General features: G+C 42.6%; 1 protein-coding gene across 1 annotated transcript; it reads right to left on the reverse strand.

The window, feature by feature from the left end:
• Positions 1-1,180: 1,180 nt before the first annotated feature.
• On the reverse strand, positions 1,181-19,389 carry LOC311492178 (matrix-remodeling-associated protein 5; the record flags this gene model as incomplete). The annotated part of the gene is made up of 16 exons (XM_084550376.1): positions 18,930-19,389; positions 18,561-18,697; positions 14,039-14,168; positions 12,771-13,009; positions 12,379-12,530; positions 8,528-11,704; positions 8,172-8,425; positions 6,992-7,277; positions 6,690-6,890; positions 5,970-6,488; positions 5,665-5,836; positions 5,242-5,508; positions 4,975-5,101; positions 4,581-4,661; positions 2,160-3,306; positions 1,181-1,734 (listed from the first exon to the last, which is right to left on the reverse strand). The coding sequence occupies exons 1-16, from the start codon at positions 19,014-19,016 to the stop codon at positions 1,181-1,183; spliced, it is 7,530 nt and encodes a 2,509-aa protein (XP_084406502.1). The 5' UTR covers positions 19,017-19,389.
• Between the last annotated feature and the right edge of the window lie 3,510 nt (positions 19,390-22,899).

Here is a 22,899-nt window from a genome sequence, read left to right on the forward strand (position 1 = left end):
TACAATACTGATGCATACTCAAGTGTCCACTTTTGTTGTAGTTACTTATATGACGCTATAGAAACAGCATCTGTCTTCATGTTGACTACAAGTTGCCATACCAACCACTCCGCGAAGCAGTCCCGTAGTCCCATAAATAAATAAATGTATACAGTGTGTAATCCAACATTTCCTTGTAACTGGTGGCTGGCAATATGATTCCCAGCTAAACTATTAAACAACAAATGTGAGTATACCAACTGATAAAAAAAAAAAAAACGCATATATGTATATTTTATTTTTTCCTCATAAATTATGTACTCACAAATTTGATGTGCAATATCTCGCATGCTGTTATGAACTATTCATTGCCAACATTATGAAGATGAATAAATGATGCTGATACGTGGAGTATTTAATTTAATTTGTGTTTAATTTCTTACACAATGTTGAGCATCAATAGGGGATATTTGTATCCTCATAGGAAGAGACAGTGAAAGATAATAAAATATGCAGCTAAAGAATGTGAATAGAATAGCTTAATACAGAGAACACTTCATTCATCAGTAGTGTCTGCTGATGAAGTGTGAAGTTGTGAAATTGTGGTGAAATATTTGTGGTATACTTTGCAGGGAAAAGTCTCTTCTTGCATCGGTTGTGTGACATAAACTGTGGAACGTAATATATACGTAATATTTATATGCAATATTTATATGTAATATTTAATCATTCCCGACCATAGATAAGAATATGCAGATTAAGGGCACATATTACATTAGATATATCAATCCAAAGAGAGACGAGCATGAGCATATATCACTTGCAAAACATTCATTCACACGCCAAAGCAAAATTTTGTTGGCGAATAAATTTTACGAGCTCTGCTGTTGTAAGGAAAATATAAAACTACGTCTATGTAGGCAAGAAGGCCAAGAATGAAAAACATTTTACAGGGGAACAAGTTGTAGTATTTAAAATACAAACCTAAAAAAACTGCAGTTACAAATTGCAAATGTTCATTGTTCAATGTGAAAGTCTCATTTGAAACTGCAGTGCGTGGTATCTCAAGACAAGCCAGCTTTAAATCTGCCTCCGGAGCATACTTGTTGTGTACAGTTAGATGGAAAAGTCCTCATAGAGTCTTAGTCCCGCCGTGAGATTTTCCCCGATATAGATAAATTGTAGTAAATTGTACTCTCCCTTAAACAACTTGTAGGTACGTTGATTTGAAATCTGTTCCAAGGGCGTTTTTGGCGTTGCATTTGTAAATACCAGAGTTCGTGAGCATAGGATTGTGTATGACCAGACTGCCATCCTCTGTCATATAAAGTCCGCCTTGCACCGTGTACCGGCTATGTGGAACCAGTGTTGTGCGTCCAGGTAACGTCCATGAAATATCCGGCTTGGGAATACCAGTCGCGATACACTGCAACGTCACTGGTGATCCCCGGTTAACTCTGGTGATGGACAAGAGTGTACTGGTGATTCGTGGGGGGAACACCATCACTGTCACCGGATAGGGCAGTGCTGATGAACCAAAAGAGTTGGAGGCTTTGCAGATGTATGTCCCTTTGTCAAAGGTGGCGACCTGCTTGAGCTGGAGGGTCCCATTACTGAGGAAAGATATCCGGCCTATAGTTTGAGGTTTGTCTAAAACGACACCATTGGGTAGGGTCCATGTGATTGATGCCTGCGGCCAGCTATCCACAGTGCAGGGCAAATTGAGATTGAGGCCATATGTGATTTTCATTCCACCTGAAAAAGCACAGATATAACAGTAAACAGATTTCAAGATAAACATTAACAGATTCATCACAAACTGCATTTTCACTCTTGGTCCAATTGCTTTAGACAGAATACATCTGAACACAGGTACAGACCAAATTAACCCTAACCCTAACCCTAACCCCCCTTTAAATGAAGTCGGCTTGGTTTAACCACAAACTGCGGAGTGAATAATTTCTGGTTGGGATGACATTGGAAATGGGTCCAACTAAAGTACTCCTCAAATTTGACCTTAAAGGTTTCCATGACCTGTGCTGTTTGTATACTGGGATATGGATGAGCAAAACAGTTCCAGCTAGGTAGGACAATACAATATGTTGCCTCTTGATATTTAGACCAATAGAACTTTTTTTAAGACCAAACACATGAAAAAAGTTTGAAATGGAGTAACATACCTGTTAATCCTCTGATCACTGGCTTCCAGCCTGCCTCCAGGGCATAACGTTTCTCCGCTTGTCCTGCCACATTTTTTGCTAGGCACCTGTACACTCCCTTGTCAGCTGCCACTGGCTGGAAGATCCGCAGAGTTCCATTTCCAAAATGATGAACGAAGCGTTGGAGTCTAACACCAGGTGGTAGCATCGTCCCGTTGGGTAGCACCCATGAAAACTCTGGGTTTGGCTTGCCACGAGCAGGGCACTCAAGAATCAATTCCTTGCCGTCTTGCTTTATTGGTAAGATTTCAATATTGGGAAAAGCAAAGCTAGGTTTCTCAGCCAATGATGCCACCTCTAATTCAACCAAAAGTGAGGCATCACCCAGATGGTTTTTAGCCAGACATGTGTATACCCCTTCATCTGTTTTCCTTACCCCCCTAAGCTCCAAACTCCCATTTTTGTGGACTTGGAAGCGACCTCCAAGATAAGGTGTTGTGAGAGAGCTGCCATAAGGAGTAACCCACCAGACTCTTGGTTCGGGTTTTCCTTCCACTCTACAATCCAGAAGTGCTGTCTGGTAGGAAACACCTAAAACCTTTGCGGTACTCTTACCTTTCCTGCCATTAATTAAGGGCTCCTGGGATTCAACTTCAACTTTTGTGTTTTTAACATCATCACCAGCGGAGTTTCGTGCCACGCATGCATATTTCCCTTCATCAGCCAGTGTCACTTTCTTCACAACTAACATTCCATCATCCAAAATCTGAAATTTGTCTGATGACACTGATATCACATCCTTTCGTGGTGAGATCCACATGATTCTCGGTGTAGGTTCACCTGTTGCCTGACAACTCAATTCAGCTGATTCCCCCAGTTTTACCGTCACAAGTGACTGTGATTTGAATCTAATCCTCGGAGCATTAGGCCCCACAATGACGCTCACTTTTCTTTCGTCTCTGCCCATTTTGTTCTTGGCGTAACAAGTGTAGTCGCCCTCGTCATTTTTGCCCATCTGCTGGAGAAGTAAAGTTCCGTTGCCAAAGATCACATAGCGGCGGTTGCGGACGCCGCTGTCGTCTGACTGAAGGGCGTTATTGATCACAGTTCCATCTGGAAGACTCCAGGAAACCTCTGGATCGGGGAGGCCAGTTGCAACACAGTCCACCTAAGTGAGTATGAGAGCGTTAAATGCATCAATGACCATGGGTTTCATTTTCTAGTAATGACTATTTTTAACATTACTACTATGTCATGAGCAATTCTGGACTCAAAAAAAGGGAACAAAGTTGACCAGAAAACACAGCATGTAGCGTTAGCGCACAGTTTTGTTGGTGCATCCCATGTTTGATCCAGTCTATTCTACAATAAACCAACACTGGTACTGTACACTATAGGGGTTGAACGAGTTTGGATATTTCAAAGACTAATATGTGATGAAAGTCCAGTCGACGTCGACTAGTCAACGACATAGTAAAGTAATGCTTTGTAACAATGAAATCTATATTCTTGACAAAATAAGCTATGTATGTTTTCTCCAAGTTAATTGAAGCTTGAACACAGGCTACTGTCGGTCATAGACCACGCCAACACCATTAAGCACCGTCAGCCTGACACTTCTAATATGCGGCTCTAGCTCGGCAAAAAAAACAAAACTCTACAACCACAGCAACAATGTCAGCTAATAGAACACAACACTGAATATAAACACATGAATTTATCAATACTGTGCGCTGCAGATGTGTTTTGTCTTTGGGCACCGTCAATAGTGTTTAATAATACTTCACAGCATGTTGTAAGATAGGATGTAGCTGCGAAAAACAAAGCAGTATATCTCCGAATCCTTTTCCGTGTATAGCAGCTAAAGGTCTAATAACTTAAGACAAGGAAATTCACCAGCAAATTGTTGATTTTCAGCCTTCTTCCTCTGCTATCATTAGGGGATGCCTTTTCAGATGAGTGTGTATTACAGTAGTACATTTGTTGTATTTCAGGACTAACTTGCATAGTCTGCATGTCACGGTAGTATGGGCTTCATCTTAAGTGAAGTATTTCCACATACTTGATGAACCGCTGCTAGTTTGCTGCAATGACTGACTGGGTTCTTCACCTGTCTTCTCCGAGGGGTCCGTGTTGTTATTGTTACGTGATCAGCGAGTAGTTGACTTCCTGCTTAAAGTGTCATGGCGCAGCAGTAAAGTCGACTAGTCGGCTAGTTGACTTTCGGTCAGTACAACCCCTAATACACTATAAGACACCCCGGGGTAGACCCAGAGCTTGGATTGGGAATGCCTTGGGATCCCCCAGGATGATCTTCAATGTGTTGCTGGGAAGAGGGGTGTCTGGAGTTCCTTACTTAGCCTGTTGCCACCTCGGCTTGACCATGGATAAGTTGATGGAAAACGAATGAATGAATGAATGAATGAATGGTACTGCGTATACCTGGAAATTTTCTCCAAAGGTGACCCTGGTCTGTGCAGTCCTGACATGTTCAATTTTTGGAGGGGTCATTAACACCTCCACCTGATGAGGTGAATACATAAAGAATGTTACAGAAAGAAAAATACTATAACTTTTTTTTTTATCATTATCTATCATTTATCAACTATCAGTACTTGATTGTCCAACCTATACAGCAGGAGGAAAATACAACTACTGAATGTGAGAACAGACCATATCATTGGTAATGAAACTGTATTAACTTGGATGGTCAGAAACAAGACAGGGAGTCCTAACGAACAAAAGCTGCTCTCAGACAGAAATGAAACTGAGAGTAATGGGAGACATTTGGCAGTAAAACGAACTAGGCTCAAGTCATTATCTGTTCTGTTCATACCTGGAAGAGCTCCATGTCCTCTCCATTGGGCCGCTGAAAGACACACAGATAATTTCCACCATCCCGCTCGGTTAGCTGAAGAATCCTCAGAGTTCCATTTTGGAAAACTTTAATTGGTCTCTCTGGACTGGAGGCAGGTGAGGGAGAGAAAGGAGGTTGACATTTACAGAGTCAGTCTAGTTTAATGGTGCCTTTAACCTTTTAATGGATGGATTTTACAAGTACTATACTGGTTCATAGAATGATGAAAAGAAACACTTCTGTTACCTGTATCGATGCTCCAGGACAGTCTTGGAGGGTAGCTGCCAGATAGTCCCCCGTGTAGATCCGGTAGACTCGGGGCAGTGGAGGTAGACAGCAGAGCCATACATAGCTGAGACAGTGTGTTGACGGGATGGAATAATATGGCGGTGGGCTGGAGGAATGGGAAGTGCAGGAGGAAGCTGGCGAGAGAAGGAGGAGGCATCTGCTCTCACCTCCAGCTGCACTGTTCTCTTGGCGATTCCCACTGCGTTTGTGGCTAAACACTCATACCTGTGAGGATACACAGCAGCTTGGTGAGTCCAATAGTCACACAAGAACATTTTAAACAGTCTGACTTTGTTGAATGATAAAGATTTTTCTCTCTCAAGACAAATATTTACTATGTTTACGTAAGCATCAATGTCTAAAAGAAATGCAGTCTCATACCTTCCGCCATCAGATGGCAAAACACTCTTCACAAACAGCGTCCCATTGGGGAAAACGAACAACCTGCGTCCCAGAAACTGTGACGGCTTAACGTGGATGCCACCTGGAAGCATCCATTTCAGAGCAGGCACTGGTTCGCCCTTCACCGAGCAGTGGACATACACACCCCTGCCTGGTTAGACGGGAATTTATTAGTGATTCATTTGGGATTTAAGAATGACTGTTGTGATATTGTGAACATTTTGCTGTCAGCCATTTCACTAGGCTTGTTGTAATGGAAGATGAGTTTAAGACCTGCACCATACCTGGCTGAATGATCACAGTATCCACCACTCCTTCGCTTATGCTCGGAGGCAGAGCTGCCACATGGAGATTATAAGTGATGGTGTCAGCACCTGCTGCGTTGCTTGCAATACATTTATAGTCCCCTTTGCTGGAGAAGTTGGCAAAATGAATTAGCAGGGTTCCATTTTGAAGCAGAGACATTGGAGAGAGAAGAGCGGCAACAGGTCCGGCTTCACGAACAAATGTCCTGTCCGGAAGAATCCAAGAGATTTGGGCTGGTGGTTTTCCGGAAGCGAGGCAATCGAGAGTCACACTTTTTCCTAAGTAGACTGCTCTCTCTGCAGATTGAGGTGGTTTGATCTTGGGCGGCTCCGTCTGCACAGCTAAGGTGATGACCATCCGATCTGATCCGAAACTGTTCTGGGCCGTGCAGAGGTACTGTCCTCGATCCTGAAGCTGGGTGTTTTTAATAACAAAAGTTCCATTTTTGAAGACTTCAAAACGAGGGCCATGCTTGTTGTTGGCTGGGATGGTGGCACCTGAATAGACAATAAAGACTTCTCAATGTCTGACATTGGCATCCCTTCGTAATAACTTTTAAAAAACTACGCACTTTAAAAAATTACAGCAAATACAAGCAAATGCGATGAGCTGAAACAATGCATGGACATATGGACAATTCTTTTTGTTTTGTATCTGCCACCTCTTTCCTTTTCTTTCTCTTTTCATCTGTCTCATACCTGTGGATACTTTTGTCCATGCAACGTTGGGTTCAGGATTCCCTGTTGCTTCGCAGGGCAGGAACACGTCACTTTCTGCAAGCACCGATACACTTGCTGTGGTGACTGTGGTGATTCTGGCTTTTGCACCGCCACCTCTATCTCCCAGCTGCCATGGAAAAGGAGGTGCAGCTGTGGGACGCCGGGAGCTGATACGCCCCGCTAATACAGTGGACACAACCAAAAAGTAATATCATCATTTGTACACTACATGTTCCACATATCAGATCTTTTGCATGCATAGAAATAATTTGTTCACATACCTCCAACAGGCCACCAACCTCCATTCACACTCTCAGAAGTGGTGGGGTGGTAGGGGAGAGATGTCGGAATAAAACCAGAGAATGATGATGATGGAGGTTTCACAGGGTTTGGGGGCTGCTGGGTGTAAGTATAAGAAGCAGCGGGTGTTGGTGGTCTGTGGGTGTAAGGTCTATGTGGGGAGGGAGGGTTGGGTTTAGGTGTGACGGCAGGAGGAGGATTGTAAAAGTTAGTGCGGGGTTTGGGTGTCACCATCCTCCCTAGCTGAACGATGCGGTCGATCTGAGCCTTGAAAGCAGAGAAGAGAAGATTTGTAATAACCATCATCAATAGACAAACCATGTTGAGATAAAGAACATGTGAGAACCACAGCTGGAAGACTACTACACCTTTAGCCCTGTGATAGTTTGTAACAACCACAAATAAATTTAGTAGCTTGATCATTATTAGTTGATTTATTCTGCAGTTGTTAACTTTTTGTGGCTTTGGTCATTTGGTCAGGAAATGTTGTTAAATGGAATGTCAAACAAGTCAAACAAAAATGTATGAAATAGTCATTCAAGGGTCCCTTTAATAGCTGAATCAATTAACACTGGTCAGGCATAACATTAAAACCACTGACAGGAGAAACTAAATAACATTGTGACAATACAATGTTCTGCTGGGAAACTTTTGGACCTGGCATTCATGTGGATGTTACTTAGATATGTAGCACCCACCTAGACCAGATCAGGCAACCCCACCCCATAGCAATGACACTCCTTGCTGTCAGCAGCCATCCCCAGCAGGATGCAGCACACACAAGCGCACACACAAAAATGGTTTAGGAACAACTGAAAAAAAAACAAAAACATGAAGAACAGCACAAGGTGTTGACCTGGCCTCCAAATTCACTAGATCCCAAACTGATCAAGTATCTGTGGGACAATCCTGATCCACAGAGGCCCCTCCCCTCAACCCATCCTCAGCCCAAAGGCCCCCACTAACAACATTCTGTTGCCAGACACCACAGGACACCCTCAGAAGGACCATGTCCATTCTCTGATGAGTCATAACTGTTTTGGGGGCACAAGGGAGACCTACACAATATTAAACAGGTGGTCATAATGTTATGCCCGATCGGTGTATAAAAGTTGTAAATATAAATATCTTCTCATGCACATCTATAAATTCCCATCGTACCTGTCTGTATCTGTTCCTCAGCCTTGACAGAAACAGCTGATCTCTTGTTTGGGTCCTGCTGTCCACATGACGATGAAGGTGTGGCAGGTGGCTGTTGGGCGGTGTGAATCTGGAGCTTCCTGCTCCAGAAACAGTAGGTGTGGGTTTGACTGTTTCAGCTGAGATCTCTGGTCGGTTGGTGACAAATGAGCCATGAGCCCAGGGATGGGGGAGAGGCCAGGGTCGATGGGTGGCTGCAGGATGTGAGCCAGGACCTAGGAAGGGAACCGTACATTGCAACCGAGATAGAGTGAGTCCTGCATTTTATCTTCCTTTATAACAGACAAGGAAATTCATTACGCAGCAGTTTTTATTACCTTGCCTTTGGTGAGGAAATGACCTTTGACCTGGCCAGGAAGGGTAGAAGGGGTAGTAATGTTGAGGATGATGGTATGAAGACCAGCGGGAGGTTGGAGGGACTCTGGGAGGTTGGGAATGCCTGCCTTGACTCCCTTCACCATGTCTTGCCGTATTTTTGTCTCGGTTTGTGTGAGTAATCCTGGAAGTGGTGGTTTGTCCCCTTCCTTGGTTGGTTGAATGGAGCCAGGGGTGAAGTGGTTCCGCTATTGGGTAACTGTGCATTTCAGGCTTCACAGTTGGCTTATTGACTTTATCACCTCTCTGTGTGACTTCCTCTTTTGTTCGGCCTCTTGTTGTATGTGACGTAAAGGACTTGGAGGATGAAGTTCTTGTATGTGTTGGTATATTTTGCTCTGGTGAAGTTCGGGTGTTAGATCTTGGTCTATTTTGTGTCGTTAGCCGCATTCTGTCTCTTGCATTGTAGCTCTGTGTAACTGGGTCGTTTCTTGATTTTTCATGGTCTCTCTCGATGCCTTCTATAGCTGTTTTGTGTTTTTCTTGCCCTTCCACTCCTATTATAACCTCCCTCTCATTCTCTCCTGCAAACTTTTTATTGTTGCTAACATTTCCTTTAGTTTGTTTTCTAGTTTCTGCCATTTTAATCTCAGGTTGCTCTTGGTTTACAGTGTCTTTCTTATTTTCTTCAACAGCCTCTAAATTAGGCTTATCTAGCTCTGGAGTCACAGTTGTCTTTGGATCAGGTAAACGATGGGTGCTACCAACATGGGAATCCCTTTCCTTAACTGGCGGAAAGGGGGTAATGCTGCTGTCAAGATTATGAGTGCTATAAAGGGTTTCACTGTTTAAATCTTCCTTACTGTCATTATTTTTATAAATATATTCATCATAGTAGTCACCTTCATCTTCCTCTGTCTGATATTCCGCAGATATGGTTTCATAGTTTTCCATCGTGGTTGGATCAGGTGTTGTGGTAGTAGTGGGAGCTTCTGTAGTAGTAGTCGTGGTTGTTGTTGGTGGTGGGGTGGTTGTTGTGGTTGTGGTGGTTGTTGGTGTGGTGGTTGTTGTTGGAGGAACTGTTGTTTGGGGCTTGTTTGATGAATGGTGGAAGGGGTTTAGGTGTGGATGGACTCTTCTCATTGGGGGTTTCCTACGTCTATAAGGAGGCCTTCTCCGGTTTGACCAACCAGGAACAAAGTTAGAGTTTCTCCGTCCCTCTCCGCTGGGCTTGCTTTCTGGCTGTTTGACTGACTGATGAGCTTCAGTAACTGGAGGGTCTGTGGTAGAATCTGTCTTTTCTATGATCTCACCAACATACTGTAGGGATGGTGCTGTACTTCTGGGAGACGCAGGCTGTAAAACCCTTGGCCGACTATCCGGTGTTTTAGAGATTTTACTGTAATCCCCTAATTTTGAATGGGCATCAGTCTTACTGTTTGTGCTAATGGGATGATTTTTTGGGTCCAACTTAGTTTCCGGAGGGGTAGAGGTATGGTATAAGTTGTTAACAGTAGTAACAGTTGTACTGGCAATCGTAGTTGTAGGTTTAAATGTACTTGTTTGGGCAGTTACAGTGCTGGGCTCTTCTAGTGAGTGTTCTGTGGGCAGAGGAAGTGTTGGTTTAGCATTAGCTTTAGCCAATATCTCAGCCCAGCGATTCGGATCTAATTCCTTAACTGATTTATTGGGTTTTCTCTCTTTCATTCGTATCCTTTTCCACCCATTGGGATTCCTTTGCTGTGTTCCTACTTTCTCAGGGAGCTGTGTAGTAGAAGGACGTTTGATCTCCTGAAAGTCTCCCCCTGAACCCTCCACTTCCTCAACACCAGCTGGCAAGATTGGCCTCTCTCTCACCGTCTGTACCTTGGACTTATCAGAGGGCTTTTCCCCTTTGACTTCCACCATGTGAGACAGCATGTCAACTCCATACAGATTGGAGGTCAAGCAGCTATATTCTCCCGCATCTTCTTGGGTCAGCTTTTTTACCACCAACGTTCCATTTTCCATCACCTCTGCTCTTCTTGTCTTTTGGGTGGGGAGGAGGACTTGGTTTTTGGGGAGGTACCACATAGTTTGACTCGGCTGAACTGAGGTCACTTCACAAGTAAGAGAGAAAGAGTCTCCCCTCTCAGCTATAATTTTCTGACCATTGAAAGCTGTGGGGCTGAGAGAGCGTTGTTTAACGGTGAGCCTCACAGGCATCAAGTCCACGCCGGATTTAGTTTTGACGACACAGTAGTAGACACCTGAGTCAGAAACTGTTGCATTTAAAATCACAAGTTGACCTCTTTCAGAAATGTCTATTTTATCAGAGTTGTCCTCCACAATGGTCAAATCTGGAAGCATCCACTCCACTTTCACCCCTGGATCAGAAGAAATGACGATGCACTCCAAATTAACCTTTGAACCCTCCAGAGCAGTCTGAAGCCGCCCAATCGTCCCTCTGCGAATTAGTGCCCAGGAAGCAGCTAGGTCATTGTCATCCTCTGGCCTATGGCTGTTGATGTCTTTCATAATTAAAGTAGTGAAATCCATTACCAGCTTCTTGGTAGTTGTCTGCTTCCTGTTGAGCTTCAAAGTGACTCTGGGTTGAAGCAGCCATGAGGGTTCTGCTACCAGATACCCTTTTAATTCCGTGAAATATGGGGAGTTTTCATTTAAGGCTTGGGAATACTGATATGTAACTCTGCTTGCATTTCCCCTCTGTTGGCCTCTCTCCAAAATTGCAGGGCTTTCATAGTAATATGCGACTAATTGCCACAGATTTTGCAGCATCTCCCGATCGATCTCACACTCAAGGACGGTGATTAGCGAAACATTGACAGATAACTCTCCCGGTGAACGTGGATTTACCGTCCACGTCATAGGCGAGCTGTCTCCAGGATGGCGCACATCACACGCCACGTGAGCACTATTTGAATGGGCGTCAGAGAGAACGAAGGTCAGCTGGCCTAACGGTTTTTCGAAGTCCCGGGTGTATGGGAGGTCAGGCTCTGCTTCAGATTCAGCCCACACTGGATTGTCCCACTGTTTGAGGGGAGAGCGAAGATCTGGTCGTTCGCAGGTCAGTTTGTTCGTAGTTAACCCAAGCAAGATTGTACCATTCATGCGTTGAGGAGAGGAACACTGGGGGCATGTCTCACTGGAGCCACGTTCCTTCTTACACTTTATTACTCCTGGAGGAAAGAGGTGAAGAGAGAAGAAGAGGTGGGAGGGGATTGTGGAGAACAGAAAGGAACAGAGGAACAACAGAAATTTCATTTTGTTGTGAAGGAGGCTATAAACATAACGGTATATTATCAACCATGCTGTTGATATAAATATCTAGCATATGGTCCTGGTTAAATGTTTTTTATTTCCCTGAAAGAGAAAGACGGGTAGGGATAGAGTAAACTATTTGGATTTTATTTAGATTGCATATGGAGCACATACAGCAAATTAATTTATGGAGTCCATATGGCCTGGAGAAGAATGCAATATTTTCCTCTAGTACTGTGTCCAATACAATTTCCTGCACTTTTTGATCTTTTGTTATTATTATCACTACGTTTCTGTTATCCTTTATTAATCCCTCATGTGAAGATTCATCCTCTAGTAATCAGCACCATTGGAGCGGTGGGCTGCTAGACCCGGGGAGCAATTTGGGGGGTTTGGGTGAATGTAGAAGAGATTGGAACCAGTGACGTACAGTATCAGTTACCTGTATTGCCATTTAGATTAATTTGATTTATTTAGAGTATTGATTTAAATTCTTTAAAACTGAGACTCATTACTCAACTTTTTCCATCTTCAATAAAGTTCAGATGTGAGAAAACAAGGGTTACCGGATTACTCATTCGAGCATACTTACCTTCATGTGTGGAGCTCCATTCCACCAACCAGTGGAGCTGACAGTCGCAGGTCCAGGGATTACCGTGCAGAGAGAGGAGCTCGAGCCTAGGAGCCGTCCTCAGCACCGAGGCAGGGAGCTGCTCCAACAGATTGTCCGATAGGTGTAAGTGTCTGAGACAAAAAAAAATAAAATCATTCAATCATTTTCAGGCATAAAAACAAATGGTAATACATAGTAGTATCTATGCATCTTTTCACAGCCTCTTCACATCACATTTCTATGTCACTTTCTAGGGACCAACGTTTCAAATCTACTCATAAGACATCAATGTAAATAGATGCTTCAAAAGTACATATTCTATGATCTAAAGTAAGCTTCCATTGAGAGACTGATATCAACTGTTTTTTTACTTGAGTCCTGAGGTCCAAAAGCGTCCTAGTAGTGACACTGTTATGAAGGTATGAGGGTGGATCTCTTTCAGAAGGTTCCCCTCCAGCTGCAGGAGTTTAAGGGAAGTCAGGCCAGAAAAGGAGTATGGCTCTATAAACCCTATAAGGTTGTGATCCAGATGAAGACGAACCAAACCAACAAGACCCTCGAACAGACCATGATTTACAGATGTTAGCTTGTTGTAGCTCAGCTTCAAGATCTGTGAAAAAATAAATAAATGAAATTAGCCAAGTTATTCTCGAGTTTACCAAACTCTAAAAATATGTTAATTACGATTAAATTGAGAGACAGAAGGACTTAAACTAAGAAACACAGAGCTGATTTGTGAAGCTGTTATGGGTTAGGAGTAATCAAACAGTTGCAGTTGCGTCTCTTCCTACCTGAGTGATATAAAGTCCACCGTGTCTCATTTTTAATTGTGGCATTAATCTTCGGTCTGTTTAAACTGCTAATTGAACTTCTGATTGGATACATCTGGACGCAACAGGGCTCACTGCATTTTTATTTTCTCTATGATGTGTGTACCGATTGAGGAAAGTAAATGTCCCATTTAGAGAGGGAAACAACTGACCTTCATGCATGCATTTAAAGGGATCTGGCAATGGAATTTAGCTTCTAATCATGGCCTAATCAGGTTTGTCACTAATTGTAATTGCTGGATATACATTGGGCAGAATGAAACTGGAAATTATTACAGAATTAATTCCAGTAAATTTTCATTCAATATTAACTCTGTCGGTCCAGGGTGCAGGTCCTTTTGGTCCCAGGACAGTTTACATGGAAGACAAGAGTTGAGTAATGTACGAAATTTTGCAAATAGTGAGTTCGAAGTCAGGAGAAAGGTGGACACAAATGTTGAATTGCTCCACACTGGTTTCCAAAGGAAGTGCACCAGTGCCTTCCTTTGTGGGGAAAAGCAAAGAAACTTTTGACGGGCACAAAATCAGCATTTGCAAAGTTTAGTGAAACACAAGCTGGCCGAAATGCTGTCAGAAGTTCTAAGTTAGTTTTAAATGAAAAAAATAAAAAACTTGGTTCATGGCATCAGCGGCTGAAAGCAAGAGCTGATGCAATGTTATATCAACACTAGGTCTGTCAGTCTTATCTGATTCAATCAGCAAGAAGTCTTGCCATATACCAACTTAATCCCGTCTTCAGTTTTAAGGGGTGACGCCACTGTCTTTGAACACCAGTGTAGTTAAGATACAAAGACACACACTCATGGTACCTGTAGTGATCTCAGGCTGTAAAACGCCCCAGGCTGGACCGTGCTAATGTCGTTGCCATGCAGCATGAGCATTTCCAGTTGCCGCAGTGACCTGAATTCTGACCCCTCCACCTCCGTCAGGCTATTATATCTGTTAGAGAGAGAAAATAAGCAGGACAACCTGTTACTGTGATGAAAGAGTAACTAAAGACCATAAGGGGTACTCAGGAAGATAGGTAACCAAAATTAGTTATAGCAGCCAGTGCTTGAAAGTGTGTCTGGGTTATGTGACCTTTCAAACAAAGGAAAAAGGACTGGAAGGAATGACGGATGGAAAGAAGGATGACTGAGAGTCCCCAGGTAACCTTTAACCCACAATGGGTTTCTCCCCCTTAACATTTTGCTATGTGCAAGGCAGAGGAAGCACACTTACTGATTCAGAATTAATATAATGCATCAATGCATCCTGAAAATGTTTCTTAGGGCCTTACTGAGAGTCAAACTGATTGCCAAGTACAGTATAGAATAACATACATTTTTTAATATATACCCTACAGCAAATCTCCTGCCACAGTTCCTGTTGGCAGGAGATAAGACCACTTGACATGTTTCAGTTTTTGTTTGAGAATCTGCTATTCTGTAGAGAGGCACAGCGCTGTAAAGCACACAACAAGTTTGTGTGTGGTGCACGGGGTGCAGTTATCAATCCACAATTGATTGCATATGGGAGATTCTGCAGTTTGCTTTCTTCCACCAGCATCAATAAAACAGCCAGTTCACAATATATTATGTAGTGGTCACTTTCATCCAGAGTGTCTTTCAGCACCATGAGTGCACATATTTTTTAGTGTCGGTTTCCCAATTGGGAACTGAACTCCTAACCCTGGCAGTACTTGTGTTTCGCTCTCTTAACCATGACAAAATATGTGGCTTGTCTCCAGAATAGTGAAGGCACTCAGAGAAAATATCAAAGAGGCTTGACAGCTAAAAACTCAGCAGATCATAACATCTAGACACATTAAATTGTCCTCTTTGGCAATAATATTTCAGGCTATATGCAGTTACTTGTCACACAGCTTTGCCTATAGAGGCCCAGTTGCCTTGGTTTCTATCAGTGGTAAAATAATGTAACCCGTTTCATTGGTACCTGTTACTCTAGAACAACAAATGAAACCTCTTTGTAATGTTTCAATACAAAGACTGGAACCAGTGTAATCTGAAACATTGCCCAGCATTTTCCATAAGGCTTGGTAACTTGCGGTTTTCTGCAACAATGCATGTGATTGCATTTAGTGAGGGTGAAACAAGGGGTTAGGGTTAGGTTAGGAAAAAGTCAGGTTAGGGTTAGGGTTAGCCATCACAAGAGCCCTGGAAAATCCTCTCTGTCGTCCAACAACTTTGGAGTCTTTGTAGTCTCGATGAAATGAACTGCACACCCAGGGCTTGTGGCACACTCAACTATCGTGACCTTTTTGACAGTCTGTCCTAAAGAGCATTGCATCCTTTTCCCCCCAATAAAGTAATGGTAGATGAAGAATAAGTAAAGAGGACTCAATGATGTAGTAATCAAATGTAGGAGGGGTGTGGCAGAAGTGCTTTCAGATGAGATCCGTCGATGTGTCAAGCCTTTAGTTTAACAGGAACCAAGGCTACAACAGTACCTTCATGTTAATGTTCTTAGTAAAGTTTGTTTCACTTCTGTATGTAAATTGTCAGGTTGGACAATGCATACTTAAAGTTACAGTGTGATTGTTGTGATAACTTCTCAAACCTTGTGATTAAAAGTTATTTGATTTCAGTTTTAAACCACATCATTAAGGCTCGTATCCTATGTGTCTTTGTCACTTTAAGCATGATCAGCCAATTGCTATTAGATGCAAACATCCATCTGCCAGCAGCCATAAATCTGTATAGTTTCTTACTGGGTGGTCTATATCGTCGATGTTTGGAAACTAACATTTATAATAGCAACTTTCTTTTGATTTCAAGTCAGGAGAATTAAACCTAAACTAATAAAAAACAGGACCCAGAGTGTAAATACAGCATGCATATGTCTGGTGTGAAGATATACCAAAAGCTTTGCATTAGAGACAAATCTCTCTGCTCTGTCACCCAGTTTTCACGGTGGTCTAGTGTCTAGAAAATTAGAGCCTGTTTTTTCCCTGAACGCTTTGTCCCCTTCCAAATGTCTTCTCTGGTAAAGTGTCCTTGAGAGATTTGCTTTGTTCCCATTAGGGCAGACTTGTGCCTCTGCCAGAAACAAAAACACAGTCATCGGGGATTAATAGTGATCATAAAAAAGCAGTGGAACATCAAACAGTCCTCTGCGGTCATATCCATTTTATTAAGAGGTGAAGTGACAGCAGCATGAAGAAAAATCCAAAACAGACTTTTTGTGAGTTTTGAAATGAGTCTTTCGTTTACCACAGACATACAGTTGATGACAGCTGCCTTGTCATATCTAACATACATTTTCCTACTAAAATAACTGTCACTGGCAGCTTTTAACCATCTTACAAAGCTAAACTAATATCAGCGCCATCAAGTTACTCTTTTACTATAAAGATGTCTTAAAGGACCAGTGTGTAGGATATAGTGACACATAGTGGTAAGGTTGCAGATTGCAAGCAACTGAAACCCCTCCCTACAGCCCTTTGCTGTAGCAACAAATTCAAGCTGCCTATGAAATATAAAATGTTCAACGTCCACTCTAGAGATAGTGTTTGGTTTGTCTGTAGAAACATTGCAGTCGTTGGAAATTAACCTTTTCCCTCTGTGGGTACGGAGGCCTCATTCTAAGCTAGTGAAAACACAGTGGAACTTTAAATATGCATTTGGTCTCGTCGTGCTGACAGTCCAGGGAGATGTTAAGCAAATTGGTCAATAACAGGAATCTCAGTTATTGGTGCTGCCCATAGACAGTATAAATATGGACAATGTGTCGCTGCTCCCTTGCATTTTCCTGGGGATAAGGGCAGCGCCATCTTGTGATGTTGGAGCGATATCAATGACCCGACTGCACTTTCATACCCTGTATTTTATTTTATTTTTTTCAACTCTCACTGTCCTACCCTACCGGCATGGCAACTGGTGGTCGCCAATATGTCACATCCTGTTTCCATAGCGTCAAATGACTAAAACCTAAAACGAAGCTTATCCAAACAATTGAACATGCATCAACATTATATTAACTACCTTAAATACCAGAAACCATCCTTAAAAAAAAAATGTATTTGACGTATATTTTAGTGTTTTAGTTTGTCCCAAGTCCCATCCACTAACATGGAGGGGGTGGAGCTTATGACCTATACTGCAGCCAGACACCAGGGGGAGCTCTACTTCACTTTTGAGGAGCAGCTTCATGCATCCACAGAAAACATGCAGTAAAATATTCCATGTATTTATGTGTTTTGGTGTGTTTCCACCCTACAAAATGTCTGTATCTGGCAACATAGGGTAAAATAACACCCAGAATGCTTTGTTTCTTCATTCAATTGGACCTGAAGGGGTTGGTGTAATTTAATATTAGTATATACCATTTGTCTCATCCTACATCCTTCTTAACGTATTCCTTACAGTGTAAAACTGGCTATATGAAACAACATATGCATTTTGCTTTGGATTACCTGGCATGTGTTAACTGTTCCCACAGTATAGGAGCACATATGGACACAGTTTACCTCCTTGGCACTGCATAGTAGCTTTTGTGATCACACACTGTATCTCCTTCAGAGCTTTAATACATAATACACTATACCCAGTGATGAACAGCGGCAACTTTTACTACAAATGTAACCTACAAATGTAACACCTGAAATGTACTCATAGACTTTCCCACAATAGAAACCCACATGCAAGTGGAAACCCACATGTGAACAATAGTGTGGCTCTGGCTGCTGCTTGCCAAGTGGTTTGCCGTGTGACTGTGTATTGTTTAAAGACAATTATTAGACTAGGCCATTCATTACATGTATGCAAAACAGTGGCCAGGCTATTTCTCTGCTGCTCTGCAAGGCAGAGAAGGCTCAGTCCATAATACCGAAACCCACATGGAAGTGATTAGGAGATTTATTCCCTCCAGAGTCACTCCAGTACCACATGCTGGTGCTAAGCTCCTATCTTATGGACTTAAAGCAGATGTTGGTTGGTTTATATTAAACCACGGGCCGCAGGTTGACCACCTTACAGATGAGATTGTAGTCAAAAAGGTTTCTTTTGTGTTTGTGGCAGGCTGACACGAGGCATGGTAAGCAGCAAATTCTTTGCGTAATCTCACCTCCTCAGACAAGACAGTAACTTGGATCTACCACATAAAAAGTCATCATTGTCTCGAAGCTGTTACACCAGTCAAAAAGCACTTGCCTCATCCTTTTTGTTTGCAAGGGAGCGTCAATCATTTGCTGGCTAAAGAAAACATTTCTCTGACAAATCACCTACACCACATTCCACACTACTTCCTGTCGAGTGTTTAGCTTTCTTCCCCTTGGACTGGCATTTCTAACAATGTCTCAGTGTTTTCTGTGCATGTGAGCACGAGTCTTACCCTAGGTTGAGCCTCTCCGTGTCTTTGGGAAAGGTTTTCGGTATGGCGGTGAGGTGTCTGAACGTGCAGTGGACCTCTTTAACGCCTGGACAGCTGCAGCTTCTCGGGCAGGACGGGGCGGCATGGATAGGAAAGATCTATGGTGGAAGATTGCACGAGTTACTAAGGTTGAACATTGATTCCATTAAGCATTTTTAGAGACATTTGGTCGACTTAAGGTTAACTGTTTTACAAAATAAATATCTATTCTCATAACTTTAACAAACATCAACTATTGACCAGAACCATGGTGATTTCCAGCTTTGTTGACTTAAGCAACTGACCACAGGCTTCTATAAGAAGCTGACAGCCACTGCAGTAGAGATTTACCATTTGCCATAGCAGGGACGTGAAGAGCAGGGGAAACCACGCCGCAGCCGACCTGCAGACGATCCTGGCGCACCACCACAGTGCCATGACTGGATGGCTGTCTGGTCCCTCACGCCATGAACACACCTGCAGGAAGGGATCAGTTGATTTAGATGCATCAGTTTGTGTGAACAGAGAGGTGTATTACAAGGCCGTGCACATGGGAACACAATATAGTACAGGGTAATCAGTTACGGTTGAACTGTGCAAGGTACAAACTACCAAACCTCTTGTCCTGTATCGGGACTGTGCTGTTTCTGTATTGATAAAGGGCATAGGTGCATTAATCAACAGAACACATATCCTTGACTGAAGTTAGCATTAGCATTTGGAGTCTTGTTTGCATCCACGCTCCTTTAGGCCCTCGTCTGGGGTCTCATTTATGACCGTTCATATGCGGGCTTGAAAAAGATTTGCAGCACAGATGGCGAGGTGGTGAAATGCAGCCAGATTGTAGCAATTAAATGGGCGATCTGCATCATCGTGGTGATTCCCGTATAGATTGTTGACACTCATCATCAGTTGTGGAGCAAACCACAGCTGTTGACATGTGATGTCAGGATGTGAAAGGAGGCAAGATTCGGGAAAGTCAGGCTTGACTTCTTTTTCTACACCTCAACCACATTCCCTGGATAATTGAATTATTGTTATTAACTGTTAAACACAATCTATTACCAAGTACAATTTTACAATTTTATTATTTGTATGTGAAATCATTGCTGATACCATGCTTCAGCACGCTCATTTCTGTGCATCAACCTGATACATGAGGCTGAACATGCAGTGTAGACAGCAGGAAATGAGGCTAATGCTTTTCCAGGTGGATTGTCTGCAACAACTCCTGAGATAAATGCCAGGCTCTCCAGCTGGTGTCCTGAAAATACTGAGTTTTTGTTAAAACAAAACATTTGAGTGCATTTACATGTGTCTTATCTTGGCTTTGTAAAGCCTGGATATGCTCCAGAGTACTTCAGAATAGATTATCTAGGTTCCTGATCATTCTCTGATGGTAATGAACATAACTGCTAACATGACGAGAAATCAGGACGTAACTGCACACGACTAATCTGAACCTGTTAGCTTGCAGGAATAATAATAACCAGGTTTCTTGTGTTCTGTGAAAACATCATATCCTGACTATGATCAAAGTGCACATCAATGTCCAAACTCAGCAATAAGAAGTAGAAACGGTACAAAGAAACTATATAGGCATTTTTTATCTTATCTTTTATAATAATCCTCATACATATTTAGCAGATTTTTGATATTTTGACTTTTGATATGTGAGTAGTTTTGGGAACAGGGTAAAAAAAAAAAAGTTTCTCATTTTACATGTAGATTTGATTTTAGCTTCATCTAGACATGATGAAAGGGAAGAATTATCATAATTAATGCGTCACATTAATAACCATTTTAAACAAGTCCAAGCCAGTGCAACCACAAACGTTATGCAGGTGGTAACATTTCAGAAAGAAAGAAAGAAAGAAAGATCAGTGATGGCATTACCAGGACTTAGGAAGAAAGTGAGAGCTGTGAGAAAAATCTCTCAGTCTGAGTAAGCTGATAGTGACTTGGCTCTCCTAATGCCAAACTATTCGCCCTCAAGGTTGATGAAACACGTCACAGAGGATTGAACACTTGTTTAAATCCTGCCTGTCTTCAATACACCTTTCCTTTGGGAACTCTTGTGGAATGCAAGCACTCTTTTATCTAACATGATCAATACCAGCATGCACTGATCAGGCATAAAATTATGACCACCTGCCTAATATTGCGTAGGTCTCCCTTGTGCCTCCTTTTTGAGTTGTTCCTAAATCATTTGTGTGTGTGTGCCTGTGTTAGGCTGCATCTTGCTGGGGATGGCTGCTGCCATCAAGGAGTGTCATTGCTATAGGGTGGGGGTGCCTAGTCTGATCTAGGTGGGTGCTACATGTCTAAGTAACATCCATACGAATGCCAGATCAAAAAGTTTCCCAGCAGAACATTGAATTATCACAAGATGGTCAATGTTATTTACTTCTCCTGTCAGTGGTTTTAATGTTGTGGCTGATCGGTGTACATGCATACAGTATATGTAGACATATTGCAAAGCACTAACAAATATTAAACCATAGTATTTAATACCTTACAATGCGATTGTACGAAGCATATGAAGAACTGCTTGACAATGGCAACTTGTGAGATGTGGTTTGTTACATTGACATGTGGTTTGGCAATCATTACGTTGGTTTAAATGTTCACCCACTCCTTTGGCAGCGTAACATATCAATAAACTCTAATAAATACACACACACACCAGCTTGATAGGTAAAAATGTAAGTGAGGGAGAAATGAGAAAGAGAAACATTCAAATTTCACAGGTAGAACCAAACAACACATACATACTTGAAGTCATTAGAGGCCAGTTTGAGGTTTCTGGTTTCCGCTTCTGTCTCTGTGTTCCTTCCTCACAGTGAGGCTAATTCACCTAACAGCTGTGTGTGTGTTGTGTATGTGTGTGTGTGTCAGGAGGATGATTTGTTCTTATCGTTTCAACAACAGACTGATAGTCATGCTCTCCAGACTTCTAGCTCTCTCATGCCTCTTGTCTCTTTCACACGTATGACAATCTCATTGACCCTCATACTGTAGATGTCCTGGTGAAAACTTAGATTCAGCAGTTTCCAACCAAAAGATTAAGTTAACATTGTAAAGTGACACTCGAAGACAAAAACAGACACTGTTACATTCTTCTCAATGCTAAGGACCTTACTGTGTATTCCCTTAACCATGTGCTTTACAAAGTAGAATTCAGGGACACGTTGGCTTTGAAAAATAAAACTTGTGCCAATATAATAAGACTGTTTTCTTGGTCTGAACTTCTGGGAGGGATGTCCACAGAGCCTACAGTGACACCATGTTGAGTTTCTTTGTCCTGCCACTGAGAGACAAGGCTGAAGACACACATTTTTGCATCCGGCCTGGGCTACATCTGCAGTCGCCACATCAGCAAAGTCATGGGGAAAGGAGAGGGAACATCTCTTTCAGGAAGAGGTCCATGCAGGAGCAGAAGCATCATGGGCCAGCAGGATGGTGGGACGACTTGGTGCAACATAAGATCAACTTGTCAGACTTTTGACTTTCTGATTCCTAGTCCAGACAGTTTATGACACTTTTACCAAGTGTGGTGAAGAATCCTGCAGCACCTTCTCAGTAGCCAGCCTAATACTTTAACTGACAGCTTCTACCACTGGCACCATGACCAGGTGCTCAAGGCAGTTGCGGAAGTGGTCAGCACAGACATTAGATTCCACCCTGGAGGGAGTTCCATGAGCTTCCTCAAAGCGAGTGAGAATCCCCCACCAATACTAGAGGATGCTCTCTAGAGCCCTAGACTTGGCAGCTGAGAGCGGATCTTGCCAGACAGCCTAAGTTCCCAGAGAACATGAGAGCTCGACACGGTTATCTTCCCAGGTTCCGCCAAACACATGATCATGTAGGAACTCATGTTGACTTGAAAGAAGAAATGGTGGAGGTTGATGAGCGGAAACTGAGCAAGCACCAGGAACTTGTGGAGGAGTGCAGAAGCCGTGAGAAACCTTGAGTTGCTTTCTCTGCAGGGGTCCGACCGAGCTCCATGCTCCATCACCAAAGAAACAGAAAAAGCCACAACATGGCTTCCTGGTTCCTAGTACTTGCTGCTGGGATGTAAGGACTGGATCAACTACAGCTGGGTCACCAATGACCCCAGGAACATCACTGATGATGCATTCCAGCACAACATAAAGATGTCTCTTGAAACCAAGCCAGTTGCTAGCTTTGGCTGTCATTTACAGAAACATACTTATACTGTATACAAACTGCATAATCAAACTTAACTCCAATAAATGTCATACTGCATGTATCATATTTGGTCCACAGAGGGAAACAGTATCTGTCCTCCACAGGGAGG

The sequence above is a fragment of the Chelon labrosus genome, assembly GCF_963514085.1.
Source record: "Chelon labrosus genome assembly, chromosome: 8".
NCBI classification, from domain to species: Eukaryota; Metazoa; Chordata; class Actinopteri; order Mugiliformes; family Mugilidae; genus Chelon; species Chelon labrosus.